The sequence below is a fragment of the Poecilia latipinna genome, unplaced genomic scaffold (genome assembly GCF_001443285.1).
Source record: "Poecilia latipinna isolate Pla-1442-1.1 unplaced genomic scaffold, P_latipinna-1.0 Scaffold1046, whole genome shotgun sequence".
NCBI classification, from domain to species: Eukaryota; Metazoa; Chordata; class Actinopteri; order Cyprinodontiformes; family Poeciliidae; genus Poecilia; species Poecilia latipinna.
In genome coordinates, this window is record NW_015113662.1 from 1 (window position 1) to 21,739 (window position 21,739).

The following is a 21,739-nucleotide window of genomic DNA, read 5'->3' on the forward strand; positions in this document are numbered from 1 at the left end:
CACAACCAGTAAAAGTTAACTAAAGAAAATGATGAATCCTATGATAACATGTAAACTTGATGTAAAAAGTCTGTTTTTAACCTGAATGCATGTTAAAAAACAAACCAATTCTGATGGAAAAAAAAAACAACAACCCCAACATAATTTCCCCCATTCATCACACATCAAGGGACACCTCCACCTCGCAGTCTTTCATCTTTTCTCCCCTGCTCTGGTACCTTCCCTCTGAATCTTCTGCATAAATCTTTTTAATTAAAGCCACAGAGGTTTTTTCTCAGAGGCCTCCGCATAAACAACGACTGAGTTTGTCGCTGGTGAGTGAAAAGCTCTGAGGGGAAAACTGGATGCAAGGAGGCAAAAAAAAAAAAAGTCTAATCACTTGTGCTCCATAAATATCCTGTTGTTTCATTAATGAGGGCAACTGTTTTATTTACTTAATGCAGACTTTGACAGAATATGAAAATATTCTGCAGGATTTTGTTGTACATTTCAATGTAAAGTCAAAAATTTCTCATATGCAGGAGCTGAATAGACTTTGTCACGGAAAAAACTACAAAGATAAAGCACAAAGCTTTTATAAATTAAACGCTGTTCTTGTCTGCAGGGAGAATCTTTAACAACATTATTATAGTGCCGTCAGTCAAAGCCTAACTGCTTCGGTGGAAAACACATAGTCACAAATACGTTCATAATTAGATTTCATTGTCATTGTGTTGAGCTTGAAATGTGTTTTTTTTTTTTTTTTTTTTTTTCAGCCTGATGCCTTTCACAGCGTCCTCCATGTGCCGGCAGCACAGAGAGGCATGTGGACAAACTCTCACATTAAAGACACATTAGTGGATAGATTAAATTAAAAGCTGCTCAAACAGGGAACACTTTAACAGGCAGAGGCAAAATGTCAACGTAGCAGAGCTTCTCACATTTTGCCATCTTTATGAAGGAACTTCAGCGTAAATGGGACTTTTCTCAAATATTCTGCTTTCAAGCTGTGCTCACAAATGAAGAGGCATACATTTTTCAAGAAATCCTTATCTTCTTTATCTTCTTAATTCCCTACGCATGTCACAGTGTTCTGTGTTGAAGCTCTGAATGTGAGGAACCAAGGCTGAGTGCAAACGATGAAGAGGATGACAGAAAGAGTCTTGTGAAAATCAGTATTTATGCGGAATATGTTTAGCAACTCTTTCATCTGATGTCACGTGAAGCAACTGCAGATGGTTCAGTGCGGGAAATTAAACCTAAACAGTAAGAAATAAGTGAGAAAACGATTCTCGTCATCATTTCGATACAAAATTTTCTTCATTTTGGTATTATACAAGGATTTTATGGCTTTGTTTTCAGCTATGAACTGTCATCATTTTGTCTTTAAGGTAGCTGGTTTGTAAATGTCATTATTCAGTTGACAACATTTTGTAGTGTTAGTGTGTGAAGTGTGGGGTGTAGAGAAATCTAAAGCAAGGAGGAAAAAGCCAGAAATGTGTTGCTTCATGGGAAATTTTTGAGGAAAATTAACAAATCAAAAACATTTAAATACAATTTGTTGGCTTTTCTGATATCCTGTAAATGTAAGATTTTGCATTTGAGATTATATTTTCTAGTAAATCACTAACTGATCTTTTCTCATATTTAACAGCCTCTTCCAAACTTAGTGTTAGAAAGTCAAAAAGGCAAAGAGCTGCAGCATTTTGCTCAAATCAATCAGCTCTGCATTTAAAGACTTTCTATTTTGCATAATTATGTGTGATTATAAGTCCTTTAGAAGGATGTTATGCTTGGCTGACAATAACAGTATAGCAGAAAGGCTAACACTTTTCATCACTTTTCATCTATTCATGATCTTTTAAATCATATTTGATTTCCATCACCCTGTGCAGAGACCGGGCAGAATTTTTTTTTTTTTTTTTTCTAGTTTCTTCATGTATCTCTCTTTTACTAGGTTAATAAAAGTTGTCTCTGTGTAAAATAAATAAAAAGTCAGTCAAATACAAATGAAGACAGAGCACAGAGCTCAGATATGTCACATATTCCACATGTGTTTAATTTGTGAAACCTTCCAGTGCATCTGATATCAAATAATGCCAATGACACGAATAGTTTATTGGAAAACTATAATTTTTTCGAGTGGACTGCTGGGAAGAGTTACACTCTGGGCAGTTCATCACAGTGTGATTGATGTCATACTTCCTGGAAATATTATTATTTTTTTGAGTCAGCAAATTGTATTTGTCATCGATCCGGTGCATCGTAGAATTACATTTATGAGCGATAGCAGATACAAAATACAACTCAGATGAGGGATTATGTTGAGTCATGGTTGGACTGAAGCCTGTGTGCTCTCCTTTAGTCTGAACTTTGTCTTTTCCCTCTGTTCTTGAAAAGACATTTTTGAAGCATTCATGCATAAGTAATGCATTTAGTGAATGTAAATAGATTTTCTAAACTGGTATTTGCATTGTTCAATGTGATATATTCACTCAAATGCACCACTCTGTATTTAGACATTTTAATGATTTACTTTTATCCACTTTCTTGCATTGTTTCATTTGCTCCAGGATTTGTAATTTGTATGCTTGAAAACATTTTCCATAATTTGCTTCTGGAAGATTGTTATGTTGCTTGATGATCAGAAACATTTCCGTGTGACAGTAAACTAAAAACATAGAAAATTATTAAAAGGGATACATGTTTTTTTTACAGCACTGTTCATGAAGTTATCTTTGTTTTTTAGTAAATGTTTATTCTAGCCTGTTTTTTTTTTCTTCCGTTCATTTCTCTGCAGCACTTTAGACGATGAAGGGACAAACCTCCGACAGCAGAAACTGGACAGACAGGTGAGCCTCTGATGTTCTCACAGCTATGATAAAAATGGAAAAACAAATCAATCACAGCAGGACAGCTTTATCATCAAAAGCTGCTACTGCTCCATCAGTCAACTTCGAGTCAAAACCCCACGGTGGATTCTGTTATCTTCCTAAAGGGCTTTCTGATGAGACGGTTTGTGCTTCTTCAGCACAGAAAGAAAACAACACACTAGGTGGTCTTGAGCCACTGCCCACATTATTTCATTCTCATTAAATGTTTTCTCAACAGGCTTTCTTTTTCTTCTCTAACACAACAGATTATAACAGGACCATGAGTCAGAATTGGAGAGTCCAGGAATCCTCAGTCAAACTGATGTTTGGCAGTCAGAAAACTGACACTGATGTTGTTGTTTCCTGTGAGCAACACTGTAACCTAACACGCTCCCAGGCAGCCTGTCTCAGCTCCATGATAAACACAGTAAAAATACTTAGCAAGGAAGAGAAAATCACTGAATAAATACATTTTGAGCTCTTTGAATTTTCTTTCGGTTTTGTCGTATTTAATTGGATGGGTTTGCGTGCGGCTGCTTCACTCGGCATCTATGCAAGCTGACTTTGTTGTTTGAATAACAGAGATGAAGTTGTATCATTTCATCATTCCTTTGCATTCTGACATGGTTCCATCTCTTAACGTTCTAACTGAGCCATAGAAAGCTTGCCGCCTATTGCGTCTTTTGCTTGTTGCATGCTAACGTTCTTTAGATCGTACCAATGCAAATTTAATTGTAAAGAGCTCTGCAAGACGAGGTAGAACTGCTAGTGCTCTGTGGCACAGGATGGATTAAAGGAACAGAAATTTTCAGAACATGTAACCATCTATCCATTTTCTACATGCGCTTATCCTCTCAGGGCCCTGGGGTGCTGCTGTGCATGTTCAGCCATCAAGAGGGCAGGGTACACCCTGGACAGGTTACCAGCCCATCACAGGCCAACCCAGAACCACATAAATGCACGTGTGTCCCTCCCTTTAACTCAAATATAAAAGAAGAGGGAACTTACAAAGCTATGACATCATAACTTGGGCTTTTATCAGTAGCTTAATGGCAAAATAATCTTTATGTATGCCTACTTCTGATATAAAGAAAGCAATAAAAAAAATCTCTTTCGTTGTTCTGCTTTCATTAGAAATAATTTTGATCAGCCTTATTTGGTAAATTTTAATCTAATTTCATGGCAGACAGGGAGAAATGATAATGTGTCTTTTTATAGTTACATTTATGAAAGATAAATGTTCATACAAAGCTATTTCTGTTTAGTTTGTGATGTGATTTAGTGGGGTTTTTTTTCATAGTCTTACAGTACAATCTAATTTTTTTCTCTAATGGAAACCTTTAATAATTAAAGAGTTCTAGTTGGGTATAATTAGTCCTGATAAAAGCCATAGAATCCATTTAGCAACAGATCATTTGGTTTGGCAGCACATTTCCAGTCATCTAACATTGTTTCTTATACATATGTATACTCGTCTTATACATTTGTTCCAACTTGCATTTAAGCAACTAAAACAGCTCACCAGAAAACACTGTTAGCAGCACTAAATCCTCTTGCCTAGGAAGATCTTTCATGTGCCTCTCAAAAAGCTCTGACGCACAAAAGTATTTACTTAACAATACTGCTGAAGGTGTTTCTAAGACACATCAAGGTGCATCCTCCAAGCTTTGTGTTTTTTTTATGACAAAGATGCTTGAAAAGACTGACTCAGAATTTTAGATGTGCAGATAACAGCTAAAAATAACTTCCACAAACTCCTCCTGCATTTTTTTTTGCAGAAGGTTAGGGTGGTGTAACCTTTTGAAACCTTCTTTCTTTGCATGCCATGCCATACACCTTTATTTATAAAGCTTTTGTTTTTCATTTGCATGTTGACATTCGTAAAATATGGGTTATTTGCCTGAACTGTTCCTTCGTTGTCTGACTTCTGGTCTGTGTTCAAACCCTCAGCGAGCCCTCCTTGAACAGAAGCAGAAGAAGAAAAGGCAGGAGCCTCTAATGGTCCAGTCCAACTTGGACGGGAGGTCCCGCGCTCGTCGGACCAAACAGAGCGAAGAGCAGGCCCCGCTGGTCGAATCGTACCTCAGCAGCAACAGCAGCACCATCTACCATGGTGAGAAAGCCCAAAATGACAAAGAGTTCAGAAACTCTCCTGCTTAGAATTAAGCCAGATGTCAAAAAGAAAGATGTATGAATTAAGAAAGATGTAACCTTCTGACACGATTATAAATTCCAGTTTCATAGAGAGAATTAGAAAACAGAACAGAGCATAATCTTAGAGAATACGGATTGGTGTAAAACCGTTTGCTTTCATTACCATTCTGTGAAATAAAAATGTGGAAAACTTGAACAGCTAAATTAAAATGGAAGCACAGAGAGCACAAAACCAGTAGATTTGTGCTCTGGTTATTTTTAACACGGTCTCACATCTTAAGTAGCTTGTTAGAACATTGGCTGGTTAACTGCAGCGTCAAACAGTTCTCACATCGTCTTCCATAATAATAACTGGCAAACCTCAGTACAGAGTCTATTAAGCAGCATTATATAGCTCTGAACAGAAATACGTTGCCTGGAAAATTTATTTTCTTATTTCCAAAAGATTTGCTTGTAGGATTAGAGAAATGATCTCCAAATGTGATCGCAAGATGCTCACGCGAACCTGGTTGAAATGTCATCAGTAGAAAAATGTTCCAGTCTCCTGACTGTGAAATTTAGCATCAATAATGTGAAAGGAAACTTTGAAAGAGGCCAAGGGTGTTGTATGCTGTGATCTTACACAACTGCTTTAACATGCCATGCCAGGAAAAGAAAAGTATTTGGGGTGGGGAGAAAAGAACTAAAACTCTGTGAAGAAAGCAGAGCAAAGTCTGGAACAATCAGATGTTGTACTTGTCTAACAGCAGTGGTAAGTTTTCACTGACCAAAAGAAAAATGAAATCAGCACCACACTGGGAAATTGGCCAAATAAAAATCACAACATGTTAAAATTAAAAATCCATTACAGACTTAATCAAGATGTAAGAGTGCAGATTTTCTAATAATGAATCAATTTTAGAAAAGGAATGCAATCCAGAACGAAATTAAGCTCTCATCAAATTTTAGGTTATTTTTACAGCTGTAAAACATTCTCAGTGTGTTTTCGGCAATATGCAAAGTGCCCACAAAATGCTGTGCCAATGTAAAACAAAAACAATTATTTTTATTTTATGCACATTACAGCTTGTAATTTTATTCCTTTTTCATGGAGGTGTATACATTGACTTCAGAGAATATCCCTGAGCAGCAATTCCCAGTCCAAATGTTTAGTTTCTTTGACTTAGAGCTATGAAATTCCTCATTTTTCACTGAGAGAGAGAAAGAAAGAGATATTTATCTGAGAAAATCTAATTATAACTTGTAAAAGTGCTGCTACAGAAGTAAATAGTTTTAAGCTTTGCTGTTATAGGAAAAACAAAACAAAAAAAAAGCATTATTTGTATAGAAATTATAGATTTGATTTACATCAAAATTTTAGACATGAACACATTTTTTTGTTTGTTTTTTTTGAAATACCACTTTCCTGAATCCTGCTCTCCATTCCTGTTCACCACCTGAATATTTTCCAGTGCAAGATCCTGAACGGGAGGAGGTGAAGGTGATTTCGGACGCTCAGCTGCCTCGCTCAGCCAAAAAGGGCAAAGCATCGGCCAGCTCCACTCCGCAGACCGGCAGTGAGAAGAAGGAGAGGAAGGGCAAACATAAAGGTTCGCCCACCACAATTCAAATCAACAGACCATGAAATATATAACATTATGTTATATATTTACTTACTACAAGCAGTGTACAAGTAGTGTTGCTTCCACTCTAATTGTTATCCTTGGATCCTTGGATAACAATCACAGTTGAAGAGCTGACTGTTCAAACTACTCCTGGCAGCAAACATAATCTGTGTAGCTTTTCTCTTTTTTTTTTTTTTGTCGGTGTCTAAGCTCTGCAGTGACATGTGACAGGAAGTCTCATTAGAGGCTGAAACATTATGCAGATCAGAGATCACGAGTTTGCAAATGTCAGCTGTAGATTTGATGTACATCCTAGATCACTTACCTGCAATTTCTTGTTGTTTCTATCTATCATGTGCAGCAGGCACTATACAACATTGACATGCTTCTGCAGATTTCCTGGTTGAACAGAAAATCTGTATTTCAGTCGCAAAGATGTTTTTGATATGTGAAGCAGAAATGAAATAGACATTACTGAGAAGCGTTTTTAACAAAGTTTGTTCTTGGTGAATGACGACCTGGCAGCGATCAACAGCCCGGCTGCCCAGCAGGACGACAGTCAGATCCAGATCCTGACGGTGGGCCATTCTGCTGCAGAGGAAGGCGAGGCAGAGCCGGTCATGAGCTGCACGCAGTCACAGAGTAAGCAGGACCTTCGTGTCACCATGCTGAAGAAAGGTAAAACCTCTGTTGTTTGAAAAGTCTTTCATGACATCCACAGCGTTCTGGTTCACTGAAATACTGGACAGGTTATCATCCTCACCACACACTCTGAGTGACACTAAATCTCTCAACAGCAAGGAGCTTATTGAAATCCAGCAAAATGTAGATTATTCTAATTATTTGTCATTTTGTAATTCCTAGCACACTCAAATGACCACTGGAATTAAGCACCAGTCCCCCACATGACCCAGCAAGGATAAATTGGTTATAGACAATGGATTAAAATCTTTAAAAACAGTGACTGCTCAGGTGAAATTAAAGTGTGGCTCTTAGACATCATGTTGACTTATTCATTTTCTCCTTGGCTGAGCTCTAATATTAGTTGTAGCAATCAACAAAGACTCACATTTTTATATAAATAAAAAAAAGACAGTTATAAAATCAATACATTTTTTAACATGAGGAACAAATATGCAGAGTTCCTGAATGTGTTATGTCTCTGTAATTGTCACGTGTCCAAATGAGCACCTGATAAAAACCCGTCTTCAAATCCTAACAACAATACCAGCAGTGTTGTTAGGATTTGAAGGGAAGCCTAACATTTCTTTCAGCTAAACATACACCCTACACATAAAGTCGAAACAAATGGGAGCAATTACCAACTCAGGGTTTCCACTCTTGATGTGTGACGAACTGCATTAACTCGGCCTCAAACGTCTGTCTGATGGTAATTGCCGCTCTTCTTCTCTCTCATCTGTCAGTCACACTCCTCATCTCCACTCTCCAGCTCTCATTAGGGAAATGGTGCAGTAGCAAGTCAACCAAAACCAAATGTAATATTTTTATTTTTTATGTGGTAATTAGGTCACAGGAAAAAAAAATAAAAGTATTTTATAGGCACATTGGAGCAACTGGTAACAATGCCTTTTGGTAAATAACCCACTATCTCTTTTGATCTTCTTAGAAAACATAGATCTGAGTTTATCCTGCTTCTCTTTTTTTTTTTTTTTTTTTTACAAAATTAAGCACATGCCCACATTAACTTGGATAGAAAAAGTGAAATAATGTTAACACTGGAAATAAAACACATTTTAAATTGGAGGTTATTTGTTGTTTACATTTAGACTTTGCTAACTGAGGTGTTGAGATACACCCACTGTTTTTTTTTACTAGTTTCTTTAATGTTGCAGACAATCCCCCCAAAAAAGACACAGTTGTTTTAAAACAATAAGTAGCTCTGCTCAGAATGCAGAACATTAAGCAATAACTCTGGCAATAGAATAACTCTAGATTAGTTATGTTACCAACAAATTGTTAATTTGCAAAAATCTTGACTTACGACCCGTCTTATTTAATATCAATATGCTCCCACAAAGACAGTTAGAAAGTCGGCCTTCTTTCACCTGAAGAACATTTCCAGGTGTTCTAGCAACACGTGGAGAAATTCATCCGTGTTTACTTTTAGATGGGTTGATTATTGCTGCAGTGTCTTCACAGGTCTGCCTAAAAAAAAGAAAAAAAAAATCAATTAGACCACTTCAACTGATCCACAACGATGCTGCTGGCGTTCTCACTAAAACTAGGAAGATAGAGCAGGTTACAGCTTTTCTAACGTCTTTACAATGGCTTTGTGTAGCTCAGAGAATAAACTTTAAAATACCGTTGTTAGTTTATAAGTCACTGCTTATCACCTCAATACATTAAAGATCTGCGATTGTTGTACCAACCTTCCAGACCGCTCAGGTCTTCTGGTTCTGGTTCTGCTCTGCATCCCCAGAACCAGAACCAAACATGGAGAAGCAGCATTCAGCTTCTATACGCCACAAAGCTGCAACAAACTCCCAGAGAACTGCAAAAGAGCTGAAACACTGACTTCCTTTAAATCTCAACTAAATCCCATCTGTCTATTGTTGCTATTGAACTATAAGAAGTGAAACGTTGACCAACATATTTGATGTGTTTTGTTGATTTTGATGATGTCGCTAATAAAAATATAATGTTTGTTACAGGTTTTCTCAATTGTTGACTCCAGTATATGATATCTTTTGTGACTTTTTATATTGAGTTTTTAATGATGTAAAAAAGCACTCTGAACTGTCTTGTTTATATAAATAAACTTGATTGATTGATTGATTACCACATTTAAATTAAAACAGATACAATATTTTTTAATGTTGTTTAGATGCTTTCAATTTTAAATCTTCTCAACAGCAATAAATCTAGAATGTGCAATCCTGCAGGTGGTTTTTTTCTTTCATTTTTCATTTTTTTCTCTTCTGTTTGTGTTCCAAAGGTATTTCCAGCAGTATGAATTTTGATGAAGAAGAGGACGATGACGATGAAATTAGCTCAAGCTCGTCACAGCTCAACAGCAACACAAGACCAGGCTCTGCCACCAGCAAAAAGTCATGCAAGGTAAGATGAATTTCCCTCTTCACATCTTCCCTGTATTCTGCTTGCCTGTCGACTCTGGCCCATTTGCCATAGACCTGTGAATAATGAGCAGAGAGAGAATGCGAGTTCATTATGTTGCTCAGTTTCACTCCTAGCAATTTTATGCTTGAAGTTCAAGAAATTGAAAATGAAAGTTTAATATAATTAAAGTCATTTGCAATTTCCGGACCCATCATTTGTGTTTATTTGCTGTACTGATGTTTTCTCAAATCAACTGGCAAGATCTTTCAGCTACTAATAATCCCATAATTGTGTGACTCCAGGAAGTAAAGTAGTCTTTAGGTACAGGAAACACACTTGAAATACTGAGCCCTTCAAAGAATACCCCTTTGAGATTACTGTGATCTGGGAGCATACTCCTGAAAACAGCTCTCCCCAGCACAGTTCACATCAACACTCCCTGTGTTTCATAACCTTAAATTGGCAAGCTGTTCAGCGACTAGACCATGGGAGTCCAGCTGTAGTAGTCAGCAGCCTGTACCCTGCCCGTTTTAGATTTTCAGTGATTCAAGAAATACAGTAATGATTCCCTGCAGAACCTAAAGACACAATAAGAAGGTAAAATAAGCCATTAATCCAACTGTGTTGGAGCATGGACACATCTAAAAGATGCAGGACTGCACTGAGAAACCTCAAGAGCAAACTGATAGTAGAGACTTAAAATGGTTAATCCACAGCGTGCATGTTGTAATTATGAAAGTAGTTGTAAAGGGAGATCTGGCATGCCCTTTGTGTATGTATGAAGAAGGAATGTCATCTCAAATTTATGACTTATTTCTCTAAAACAAACAAAAATATGGATTGCTGCCTTTTTGTAAAAAAAAAAAAAAAAATGCCAAAAAAAATAGTTTTGGATTTACAAAGAGCAGAGCTGTTTCAGTTCTACAGAAAACGGAGGAACAATATTTACTGAAGACATGTCACAAAGGTGGAATCAATCCCTTATTCAACCGAAACCCATCTGCAACAAATTGTGAAAATTTCGCTTAACTACAGAGTCTCCACTTTCGGAGGTTAATAAATAGGAGTCAAACAAACACACTCTGAAGAAGATCTGTCCCTACTGTGCTAATTAAGTAAGGAGCACTGAGGATCTCTGTCCCACTTACCTGTTGTCCTGAGACTAAGAGAACAGAGAGGTGTCAGGTGAGCACCCAGTAATGGAAACCAAATGTAAGAAAAAGCAGATCATTTCTTTAATTCTTATGTTAAATTAGGACAATGACATCACTTACAACTGTTTATTTATTTATTTATTTATTTATTTATTTATTTATTTATTTATTTATTTATTTATTTATTTATTCTCATGTAGTGGTGACTAGTGTGAACATGTAACTAGTGCAATATTTTTCTAAAGGACAGGTGTAATAATTTTATAAACTGCTAAACTTTTACACCACCATTTTTTATGGTCGCATCACACTGTAGCAGGAAAACGTTTTCTGCATCTCTTTCATCATTACCCTGCATCTCTTCAGCTTCTTGCTGAATGGAGGTCGTCTACATGCTGACATATAAACAAGAGCAAATTGCTCCCATCTGCTGGACCTGTGGAGCATGTGTTTAGTGCAACCTGCAAAATGCCAGGAGGAAATCAGTTGCAAAAAAAATAAATAGAGATTAAGTCGCTTCAGAAATGTTTGACTCAAAACATTTGTTATTTGGATAAAAAAAAAAAATGGTCAGGATCAGTTAAAATGCAATGCAGATTTGAGATCGTATAATTTAATTGTATTTACCTTGTAATATATAATTTAATTCAGTATCATTAGTCTTCCTTATCATGTAAATATAGAAGACAATTACTGTAGTAAAATTCTTAAACAAAGAGTCTGTCAGTCAATCAAAGTAAAACTGAAATTTAAGAAAAAAAATGAACAGGTATAGGTAAACAATTAAATTATTTTCACTTAAATGGGCAACTAAAATGCAACTTACATTAAAAGAGAAGAAGATGACACGACGTGAGTAAAAGTGATTGATAATCCATCCATCCATCCATCCATCCATCCATCCATCCATCCATCCATCCATCCATCCATCCATCCATCCATCCAACCATCCATCCTTCCATCCATCCATCCATTGTCTGTACACCCTTGTGCCTAATGGGGTCAGGAGGTTTTGCTGGTGCCCATCTCCAGCGAACGTTCAGGTGAGAGGCGGGTTCACCCTGGACAGGTCGCCAGTCTGTCGCAGAGCATCGATAATATTTATCTAAAATCATGTAGTCAGATAATCTGTGAGCGCTACAGGCCCGAAGGATATTTACTACCATTGGAACAATAAATTGCATGTTTCATCATTCGTAAATGAAAATGATTCATGTCTGGACACTGTGTTTACAGCTTTGACTTTCCATATTTTCTCTCTGCTAGACTAATCTCCATCTTCAGTCAACTCAATCTTCTTTCCTTCACTGGAGCTCTATTTTAGGCACAGTGTGCTCATTTTCTGTCCCTGTGGACAGTTTGATCTTCAGACTCATTTAGCCTGTTTTAACAAAACTCCCTAATGACATATCTCCCACCCGACCACCATTTCACCCTCAGTGGGCTGCTGTCTTCCGTAGGAGGTGGCCTCAGCACCCACTCCGCCAACAAATGAACCTGCCATCGATGTCGAGGATCTGGAGGAGTTTTCTCTGCGACCCGCACCACAGGGTGTCAGAGTAAAATGCAGAATCACCAGGGACAAGAAAGGCATGGACAGGGGAATGTATCCTACCTACTATCTTCACCTGGAGAGGGAGGATGGCAAGAAGGTGAGAAGGCTTTGAGACGAGCATTTCACAGAGGATTGTGTCAGGTTTTTTTTTGTTTTTTTTTTTCTGAAAAGTGTAGTAAATGTCTATTTCACAACATTCATGTAATTCTACTTACTGGATTTAAATGATACATTGATGCAACTGTATTTCTTTTTTTTTTACAAGTTTTTTCTTTTTTTTTTCTTCTTTGGTTTCTGGCTCCATTTTCCTCAGGTATTCCTGTTAGCTGGAAGGAAAAGAAAAAAGAGTAAAACTTCCAATTACCTCATCTCCATAGATCCCACTGATCTGTCTCGTGGTGGGGAGAGCTTCATTGGAAAACTGAGGTGAATCCTTTGAAAAAACATGTTGCACTGCAAAAGGGGATGTTTTTGCAGCATCACAAAAAATTACCGACACACTGACTCTAAATTAAGTGACAGCACTCCAGCCTGCATTTAATGGTGGAATTTTTAAAACCGGGGTTTCTGTGCGGTGTTGGAAAAACTGGGAAAGTATGGAATTTGTGTTCTATCTTTCCGCATTTGAAGTATGGATAACAAGAAAATAGAATCTGAAAGGGTATTTTTATTTTCAGACTTTATTTCCTGCTGCACTGTCAACATATTTTAAAAAATAAAATATTGTATTTATATCTGTCCATTCATCTGTTTGACTTTCCAGCAGTCATACAAACAATTCCTCCAACCATTCATCCCTTCATTAATCTTTTTATTCATCCATCTGGTCATCCATTCTTCTGTTTGTCATTCATTTGTGTGCCTTCCTTACAGGATTTTTCTTTTTTGTTGCAGTTTCCATATTTATAGACTGGGAATGCGTGAAGTTTGAGTCTGAAACAGTAGGGAATGTTGAACACTGGAAAACTAATGTCTGGTTGATTTCAGATCTCTTAGTGCTGATATAAATGAGCTTTTGATCGTGGCAATTGAACGTAGCATTTTTTTAAGAACCCTTCATTAGTGGAGATTAATGTGGCTCATTCATTTGGTTTTTATCAAAGAAGCTTCATAACTCTGAAAAATGTGACTGATTGCAAGTCATTGTTCTTTGTTAAAATGTTCAATGATCTGTTGATTAAAAATAATTATTGCAGCCTTGGATTGATGAGGCGTTGTACTGTGAACCTCAGAGAGAACATCAATCCAGCAACTCCATGGGAACTCAATCACAGCTTTACGCATTTTCATCTTCAGAGGTGGCCTGACCGCTGCTCAAACCTCTAGACTAGAGCTACAATCCTTCTTAAAAAATGACAGAGATCTATACTTTTATGAACTGTTGCATCTAATTTCTCAAGGAGTTCTTCTGAGGACTGGCCGAAGTGAGGTGTGCCTTCTAAAAAACACATAGACTCAGCTTTTGGAGCTGTGGATATCAATGCAAATTTTTAGCCTTTGACTGTAACGCTTCAGAAATGTTATTTAGTTCAGGTTTTGCGTGGGCATTCAGATCAGAGCCCAGTAAAATACATTGAAGTTTGTTGGAATATTACAACAAACCTGTAATGTTCTAACTACAAGTTACAACATGTGAGAACGCTTAAAGTGAAATTAGAAATGAACACTTTTCCAAGGCTCTCTAAGCTGATGTTAATATAATTGTTAACATGAGGGTACCTTTTCACATATTTACAGCTTTTGTAATGATCCTACAGAGGATTTTTAGCTTTGAATAAATACATACACCAATATACTCTAGCCCTTTCATGCATAGTGGTCACTACAGCGGACAGCTATATAAAAGCCATTTTATTGTGTTTCTTGTAGATTTTTATGTTATAAATGCACACAGAACTCTGAAGTGGACACTAATGCATCATAAAATACACTATCAACTACGTCTGCAGAATTATAGTTAAATCCAACATGACTGACAGACGGAAAGCATGCCGACCAACCCAGTCCCTCCTTCTATTTTTTATTTTTTTTTACCCTTGCAGATAAAAAAAAGATATTGTGACATCAAGTAATCCCTAGAGATCAATACTACTGATATATTTTCCAAATAACAACTTTGTATTTGGAGAAAATTATAACTGATCACCTAGGAAAAAAAATCTAGAAAAAGAATTTGTTTGTACAGTTATTTTCCCCACCTTTTTATGCCTTAAGAAAAACCAAAAAAATTAGGAAAAAATCCTGGCATAAAGAATCATAAGTCATGCATGAAAGGGCTAGTTCCATACAGCCGCTAGGAAATGCCACCTCAATTTCCACCTGAATTGCGCTTTATATGTTAGTTCACATCAACCACACACCAAATCTTGAATTAGACTTGAATGCATAGTGCTGTTTTTGCAGGTCAAACCTCATGGGAACCAAGTTTACTGTTTATGACAATGGTCTGAACCCCATGAAGAGCACCACCAGCCTCGAAGCCAGCAATCTTCGCCAAGAACTAGCTGCCATTTGCTATGTGAGTATAAATATCCTGAGAATGAAATGCAGTGGTTACCCGATTTGCAATTATACATTTAATATTCTGCAGAAAAAGAGGGATGTGAGATTGCAGTAATAAAATTATAAACTAAAACTATAAACATGGCACATTTTTCTTTAAGCACGCTTCTGCTGTATCTTGACCAGTTCATCATCTATTCAATACAGGAAACCAATGTTTTAGGATTCAAAGGGCCTCGCAAAATGAGCGTCATCATTCCAGGAATGAACATGGACCATGAGAGGGTGTCCATCCGGCCGCGTAACGTAGGTCTCGCTGCCGCATATGTGCTAACCTATCCAACTCCCTGCAATAGTTTTATAATTGATCATAAAACTGACATGGCTGTTGCTGAAGGTGTTTGTTTGCTGTTCATTTCAGGAGCATGAGTCACTGTTGGCCAGGTGGCAGAACAAGAACACAGAGAGTGTGATTGAGCTTCACAACAAAACACCTGTGTGGAACGACGACACTCAGTCCTACGTTCTCAACTTCCACGGCAGAGTCACGCAGGCTTCTGTTAAAAACTTTCAAATCATTCATGACAATGACCGTAAGAGCCAAATGTCTAGACATCACTTTACATTTGGGGGATGATGCATATTCTCAGTAATGCATTGACAGCATAATGTTCAGAGTCTGGTTTTTTTTCCGATGGCTCACTTTACAGAGCGTGTATTACCACGGGGCAAATCATTTTAATTGAGTAAATTTAGCAACGAGGGCAATAAATGTAGCAAATTGAAAAGATGTTGTGACGTCAGCAAAGCTATTCCTGCAAAAAAACATCAATGTTGAACAGATAAAGAAATAGACATTAACAGAGCATTTTATTAGCTGTGAAAGGTCTTATGAGTTAGTTATTCAGGGCTTTTGTGAGACAGCCGAGGAGAACAACGTGTAGGTAACAACAAAATAAAATAAAAAATAAATGAGCAAAATAACTTTCTGGTCAAATACTGTCATGAGAAAAATGAAGCACAGCATCACTTCTTTCATCAGATTCAAGAGGGAATTAGCAGCCTAATGCTGCTAATTACACGCACATGATTAATGAATCATCAGCGAAAGTGACCAACTCTGTAAAAGGCCGTTTATACCTTTGAAAGAATTAGGGGTTATTAACTAAGTGACCTTTAGCAAGGACATTGTAACCGCTTTTCAATCTGTAAAAACAGTTGTGGTTATTCTAAAATTAGTGAGCCTGATCAATCTGCTGTGATAAAGATAATTCACAAGTAACCTCAGGAAGCACAATTCTCTAAAACTCCTCGTCCTTACACATCTCAAACTTGACAGCCATTAGTTTGTTTCTTAACTTTTGCATCTTGCCAGTGGAAGGCCCTTTCTCTCTGAAAAGCATATGGCAGCACAGCTTAGGTTTGCATTTAAGACAGATTTTTTTCGCAGTTCAAACCACAATGTTTGGCTAAAATCAAATGCAGTTTAAGCACAAAAGTTTTGTGAAAACTGCTGAGCGTGGTGGAAGAGGGGTCATGATCCCCACTGTATGGGAAAGTTTTTTGTTTTTTTACATTCAGATGGGAATCAGTCTATCTGTTGGCTAAACCTTGGACCAAACTGGGTCACCAACAGGACAGTGGTCCAAAACACGGTCAATATACAGTGCAATAGTAAATTAGACCAGAGGAAAATAATCCAAGGTGCTACAATAGTCCACTCAAGGTCATGACCTCAGATAAAATTAAAATGAAATTATTTGGAGTGACATCAGAGCTGCAATTTACAAGCATCATGTGTTGCAAACAATCTGAGAAACTGATCCAGAAATACAAATGGCAAGTGTTTACAACTAAGAGCTATTTTATCAAGCTGTTTGGGAATTGGGTATACCTAATCTTTTTACCCAAATTATAAGTTTAGATTTTTTTGAAAGATGCGTTCATGGATAGAATGCACATAAAGGTCATACTGAGTGGCAACGTAACTTCAACAATGTGATACATGCAGTTGCAGGAGCAACAGTCAATCAAGCAGAAGGGAAAGATCACTAGACACAAAGGGTAATGTTTAGAAAAAAATTAAATAAAGCATAGCACTTTGCAGAGCTTGATAGCAATTGGATATGCACATGGCTGGTTGTCTTGCTTTGCCGTTGTCTGCCACATGGAGCTCAATCTTTCCAACATAGTGTGAGATGACACAAGATGTGTGGGCGTCTTTATTTACCCACTGGTTCCAACATGGGGCCTCTGGGACATCTGCATACCATATGCCACGTAACTGAACAACACAATCACTCAACCTCATGCAAGCCCAACATTCATCCCTTGATAAACCCAAGTATTGGTAACCGTGTCGACTGATTCTTCAAAGCATCCTCTGTCTCCTCACTTTCACTCACTGTTGTTACTGACAATTTGAAACTCCTAGGACATACAATTTCATTTTTTTGTGTCAGTGTCGATTGAGTAAAATGTACGTTTTCTTTTGCAGCTGACTACATTGTGATGCAGTTCGGCCGTGTGGCGGAGGACGTCTTCACAATGGACTATAACTACCCAATGTGTGCGCTGCAAGCCTTTGCCATTGCCCTCTCCAGCTTTGACAGTAAACTTGCCTGTGAATAAACTCAAATCTGAGGTTCAAAGAAGAGCTGATCTGTCTGTCCTTAAGGGCTGCTTGTGTATCCCTCGGGTTGGTTTGACATCTTTAAATCACCCAATGCCCTGGAACTCCTGCATACTGCGAAATACATTGCGGGCTTCAAGTCCTCGGTGTCTATGTGTGCCTGCGGTCGAAAAGGGGTAAATGGTTATGATCTGTGGAAGAAAACAAGCACAAAAAGTAATCCACTGGTAAAATCAAAGGAATTGGTCTTGACTTATATTGTAATTTTGCATACTGCAACTGCATTATAAAAACCTGCACTGTTTCTTTACGTAGTAGCTTTAGAAGTTTAACATTTCCTTACTTGTACATTTTAACTAACAGGCACACAAAGAGTGTGTTTGAGCAACTCCGTATATTTTCTTTCTGTAGTCTACAGCACAGTCTCACATGTCCTTGTGCATGAATTCAAAGATAACATGCTGATCAGAGTATTTTGTTATTTCCATATTTCATCGCATGGTCATTTTATTTTCTGCAGTCATTTGTAACAACTTCATCAGTATTGGCTGTTTTGGTGCCAATACAAAAAAAAAAAAAAAAATCACTTACTTCCAAAAGAATCAATTAGAGACTCCAACTTGAAAAGGGTAAAGGTATGTTACACAGTGCCGTCTACCACTTATTGTGTCACACTGTTCAATGTGAATGTACAGGATGATGGTGCACTTTACTTTGAATTACGTGATAGAAAGATATATTGCTGTACATACTTTATTGTGCCTTTGAAGATGAAATCCAGTTTTAAAGTTTGGCCACAAAATGACTTGAACTTGAATTAATCTTTGTGTTTCTTGCCATCCTCGCGTTCACCGAAGGTATTTCTCTAAACTTCAGTGTATCTCAGATATATGTTCAGTATGGATGAATAGCATTTGGCTACAGAAGATTCAAGATAGTTCATTCCAAAGTTTCAGTCCGTCTGTAGGTAAATTATAATTAGCTTCAGAAATTCACTCTGCTCATTTCCTTCAAAATTCATTAACACAGCATGACCTACTGCCAACAAACAAAGAGAGTGAATCCACCTTTTGTTTGAACTCATATCTTTCTCTTGACATTTTCATGAACTTTATGCTCCATTAAAGAGTTTAATACATTCCTCATCTAACTGGCAGTAAATCAATACATCACACACTGCTCACATTTTTACTTGAAATATTTGTCCTCCTGCTTCTTCTAGGGCAGAGTCTCTTTTTGTCACATGTAAAGTAGTAGATTTTCTATTTTACAACCATTGAAAAAAATATATGCTGAACGACAGCAAAGAACAATCGCTGATACCGCTATTGTTACTGTGGGTTCTGAGAAGATCTTTAACAAATGTGCTATTCTTGTACTCAGTTGTGTTCTATTTGAAATTTCTATTTCCAAATGGTTGATACTCTTGCTGTATAGTCTGCTTTTCTCACATGTGTCCAGGACCCAGAGGTTCTGTCATTTTCCGGTTTCAGTGCTCTCGTCATTATGTACAGTAAATGGTGTACAATTTTACTCTGATGGTATAAACAAAGTCCTTTGATCATGAGAAAAATAAACTTACAATCTGTCAAATGAAATATCCTGGATGTCTTCATACTAGTAAAATATCACAAAAATCTGTCATATCCCTGTCATATCCCAGCTACTATCTTTTTTTTTTTTTTTTTGGTAAAAACCAGAGCATTCACACTATGTCACAAATTGTAGAAATGTCTGAGACAACAATGTTTGACTTAAACGACTTAAACCAAGCATATAAAATCACATAGTCACTGTTGTACCCTGATTTCAAACCTCTCATTTGTACCACTTTCTTGGTGTTTATATTTCTATTTGTATTTTAGAGTCATCAGAGGGACGAAAACATAAAAGCTGCTAAAGAACCTAATTTTGTTCTTTTGTTCTGGTCCTTGACTGTTCACCCAAATGTGGCTGCAACAAGGAAATATGTTTGAATTTGTATTAATTTAAACTTGACATATAAAGGGAATTATAAATAAAATTGGTTATTAGTATAATAATAATAATAATAATAATAATAATAATAATAATAATAATAATAATAACTTCAATAATAACTTATTATTATTATTATTATTATTATTATTATTATTATTATTATTATTATTATTCCATCTCTCTATACAGTTATCAAAATAGCAAGGCTTAGTGCAAAAGCAGAGATGTTCAACTTGTAAAAGGTTATAAAAAGTATAGGTAACTGTACCTAATTGCAAGATTTTTACATTGCAATCTTATTTCATGTCTATGAAGTCTGAAACATCCCCCTGTGTTGATGCAACATGATCAGTAAAAATAACATTGGAACTAAAACAACAGCTAGCTGAAATCATCTGTGAAGACAGAAACATTTTTGTGACAATGTAATTAAAATGCCCAGCTGTAGTTGAAGACTGTTGCTATTACTGTTAATGACCAACTAGAAACGGAAAACCAACCACAATATGTGTGTGTAGAAATAAAGAGGCATGTTGCTGCAGGTTAGAGTAGTAGCAGCTTTTTTTTTTGAAACCATATCCACTTATTCCTCGGAGGCTTACTGCGGAAACGATTATCGGTCTTACTTCCGGCGCCCACCGGAAGTAGTATTTCATTGTAATTTGTAGGGTTTTGCTAATTCATAATAGAAGTTACATCTCTCTTTTCGGTTATTGTACAGTATTTTGTAAAACTTGTTTACGGACATGCCTTTCTGCTATCAGAGAGCTGCTCAAGGGAACGACAGGAACACAGCGATAAGTTTTGTAACGGAATGACAGTGAATTAGCAGCGCTGCTAACTGCTCGGTTGTCTGAAGAGCTGACGGTAATAAAGAAGAGAAAAGCAGCGAACAAACAGTGCAAACAGTTTATTATCCAGCTGTTAACACTAGAACACTTTGGTTTGCTGACTTCTTACAAATGTAAAACAAAGGACACAAGTTCTTCAGCTCCAAATTTGGAGTCAATTCCTGAGTGGACTATAAGTGAATTGAGTCAGCATGAAGCACACAGGTGAGAATATGATGATTTAAAGATGCACAACGGGAATCGATGGTGGACACTTACAGATTTAATTGTAAACGTCAGTAGACATACCTAAATACTTGCAAACAAGCTATGACACAAAACTAAATCAAACAAAACAGGTCTTTTTTAAGAAACTAATTGTGAACAAACAAACAAAAATAGTCATTTCTAGTATTTATAAAAATATTACCCCTCCACGTTGAGAATTAGGTCATTACTTAGGGAAAAAAAATATATCATGTATGTTTCTCACTAAGTCATGGCCATTGTCTTTGGTGTTATTGCTGCTTACCAGCAAAGACAGTTGGTAGTTTTTCCCTGCAGGGACATAATTTCAGTGAGGAGTTGTGATAATCTGTAGAGCTCATCATGTTGCAGTTTATTCAACCCAGCTCAGTCAAACCAAACCAAACCATGAGGGGGAGCCAAATATTCATCTTATGTTCCCAAAACAGCAGTGACGTCAGTCAAGACGTCTGCAATCTGTGGTGAATTGTTTTTTCTGTTATGATGATGTTGGCTTCAAATCCTATGCAATGTCGTGTCGTTTAGCCTTTTATTAAGCTTGTTTCTGAAATGTGTCACTTGTACCTGTCAGCAGAGTGTTGCATTTTTACAAGAGTTTTGTTTCTCAGTCTCCCTGTTAGTGATGATACTTGGCTGATAAGTGTCATTTCCAGCAACGCTTCTGCTCTCTGTTATTACTGTTTATGAGAAATATGTGAAAGAAGGAATTAACAATGTTTCAAATAAGCGATAAGTGACATAAAAACAAGCGGATGTGAAAGTATTTCAAAATAGAAATTAGGTATCTAACATGTTCCTTCTTTTACTGATGGATTATGAGGAATTTAATGGATAGTAATCACATGATTTCTTTAAATTAATGACATTTAACTAGAAAAATAACTAAATACATTTTTCTATATGACAGGTCTTTAATCTCAGACATCATAAACCAATAAATTTGATCACACTTTTCTACAGTGAACAAAAGAAAACCATTTACTATATATATATATATATATATATATATATATATATATATATATATATATATATATATATATATATATATATATATATATATTATCATTGGATGATGTTTCTCAAATAAGTTTGATTTTTGGTGGTTTAAACATGTGAGGGCTAATGCAG

At 36.7% G+C, this 21,739-nt stretch overlaps 1 protein-coding gene across 1 annotated transcript; it reads left to right on the top strand.

The window, feature by feature from the left end:
* Window positions 1–2,744: 2,744 nt before the first annotated feature.
* On the top strand, window positions 2,745–19,129 carry tub (TUB bipartite transcription factor; the record flags this gene model as incomplete). The annotated part of the gene is made up of 11 exons (XM_015051465.1): window positions 2,745–2,831; window positions 4,803–4,965; window positions 6,458–6,595; window positions 7,136–7,288; window positions 9,567–9,688; window positions 12,303–12,494; window positions 12,711–12,823; window positions 14,801–14,915; window positions 15,107–15,205; window positions 15,321–15,492; window positions 17,397–19,129. Coding segments are annotated over 11 exons (1,488 nt in total), but the record flags the coding sequence as incomplete, so codon positions are not given.
* Window positions 19,130–21,739: the final 2,610 nt, after the last annotated feature.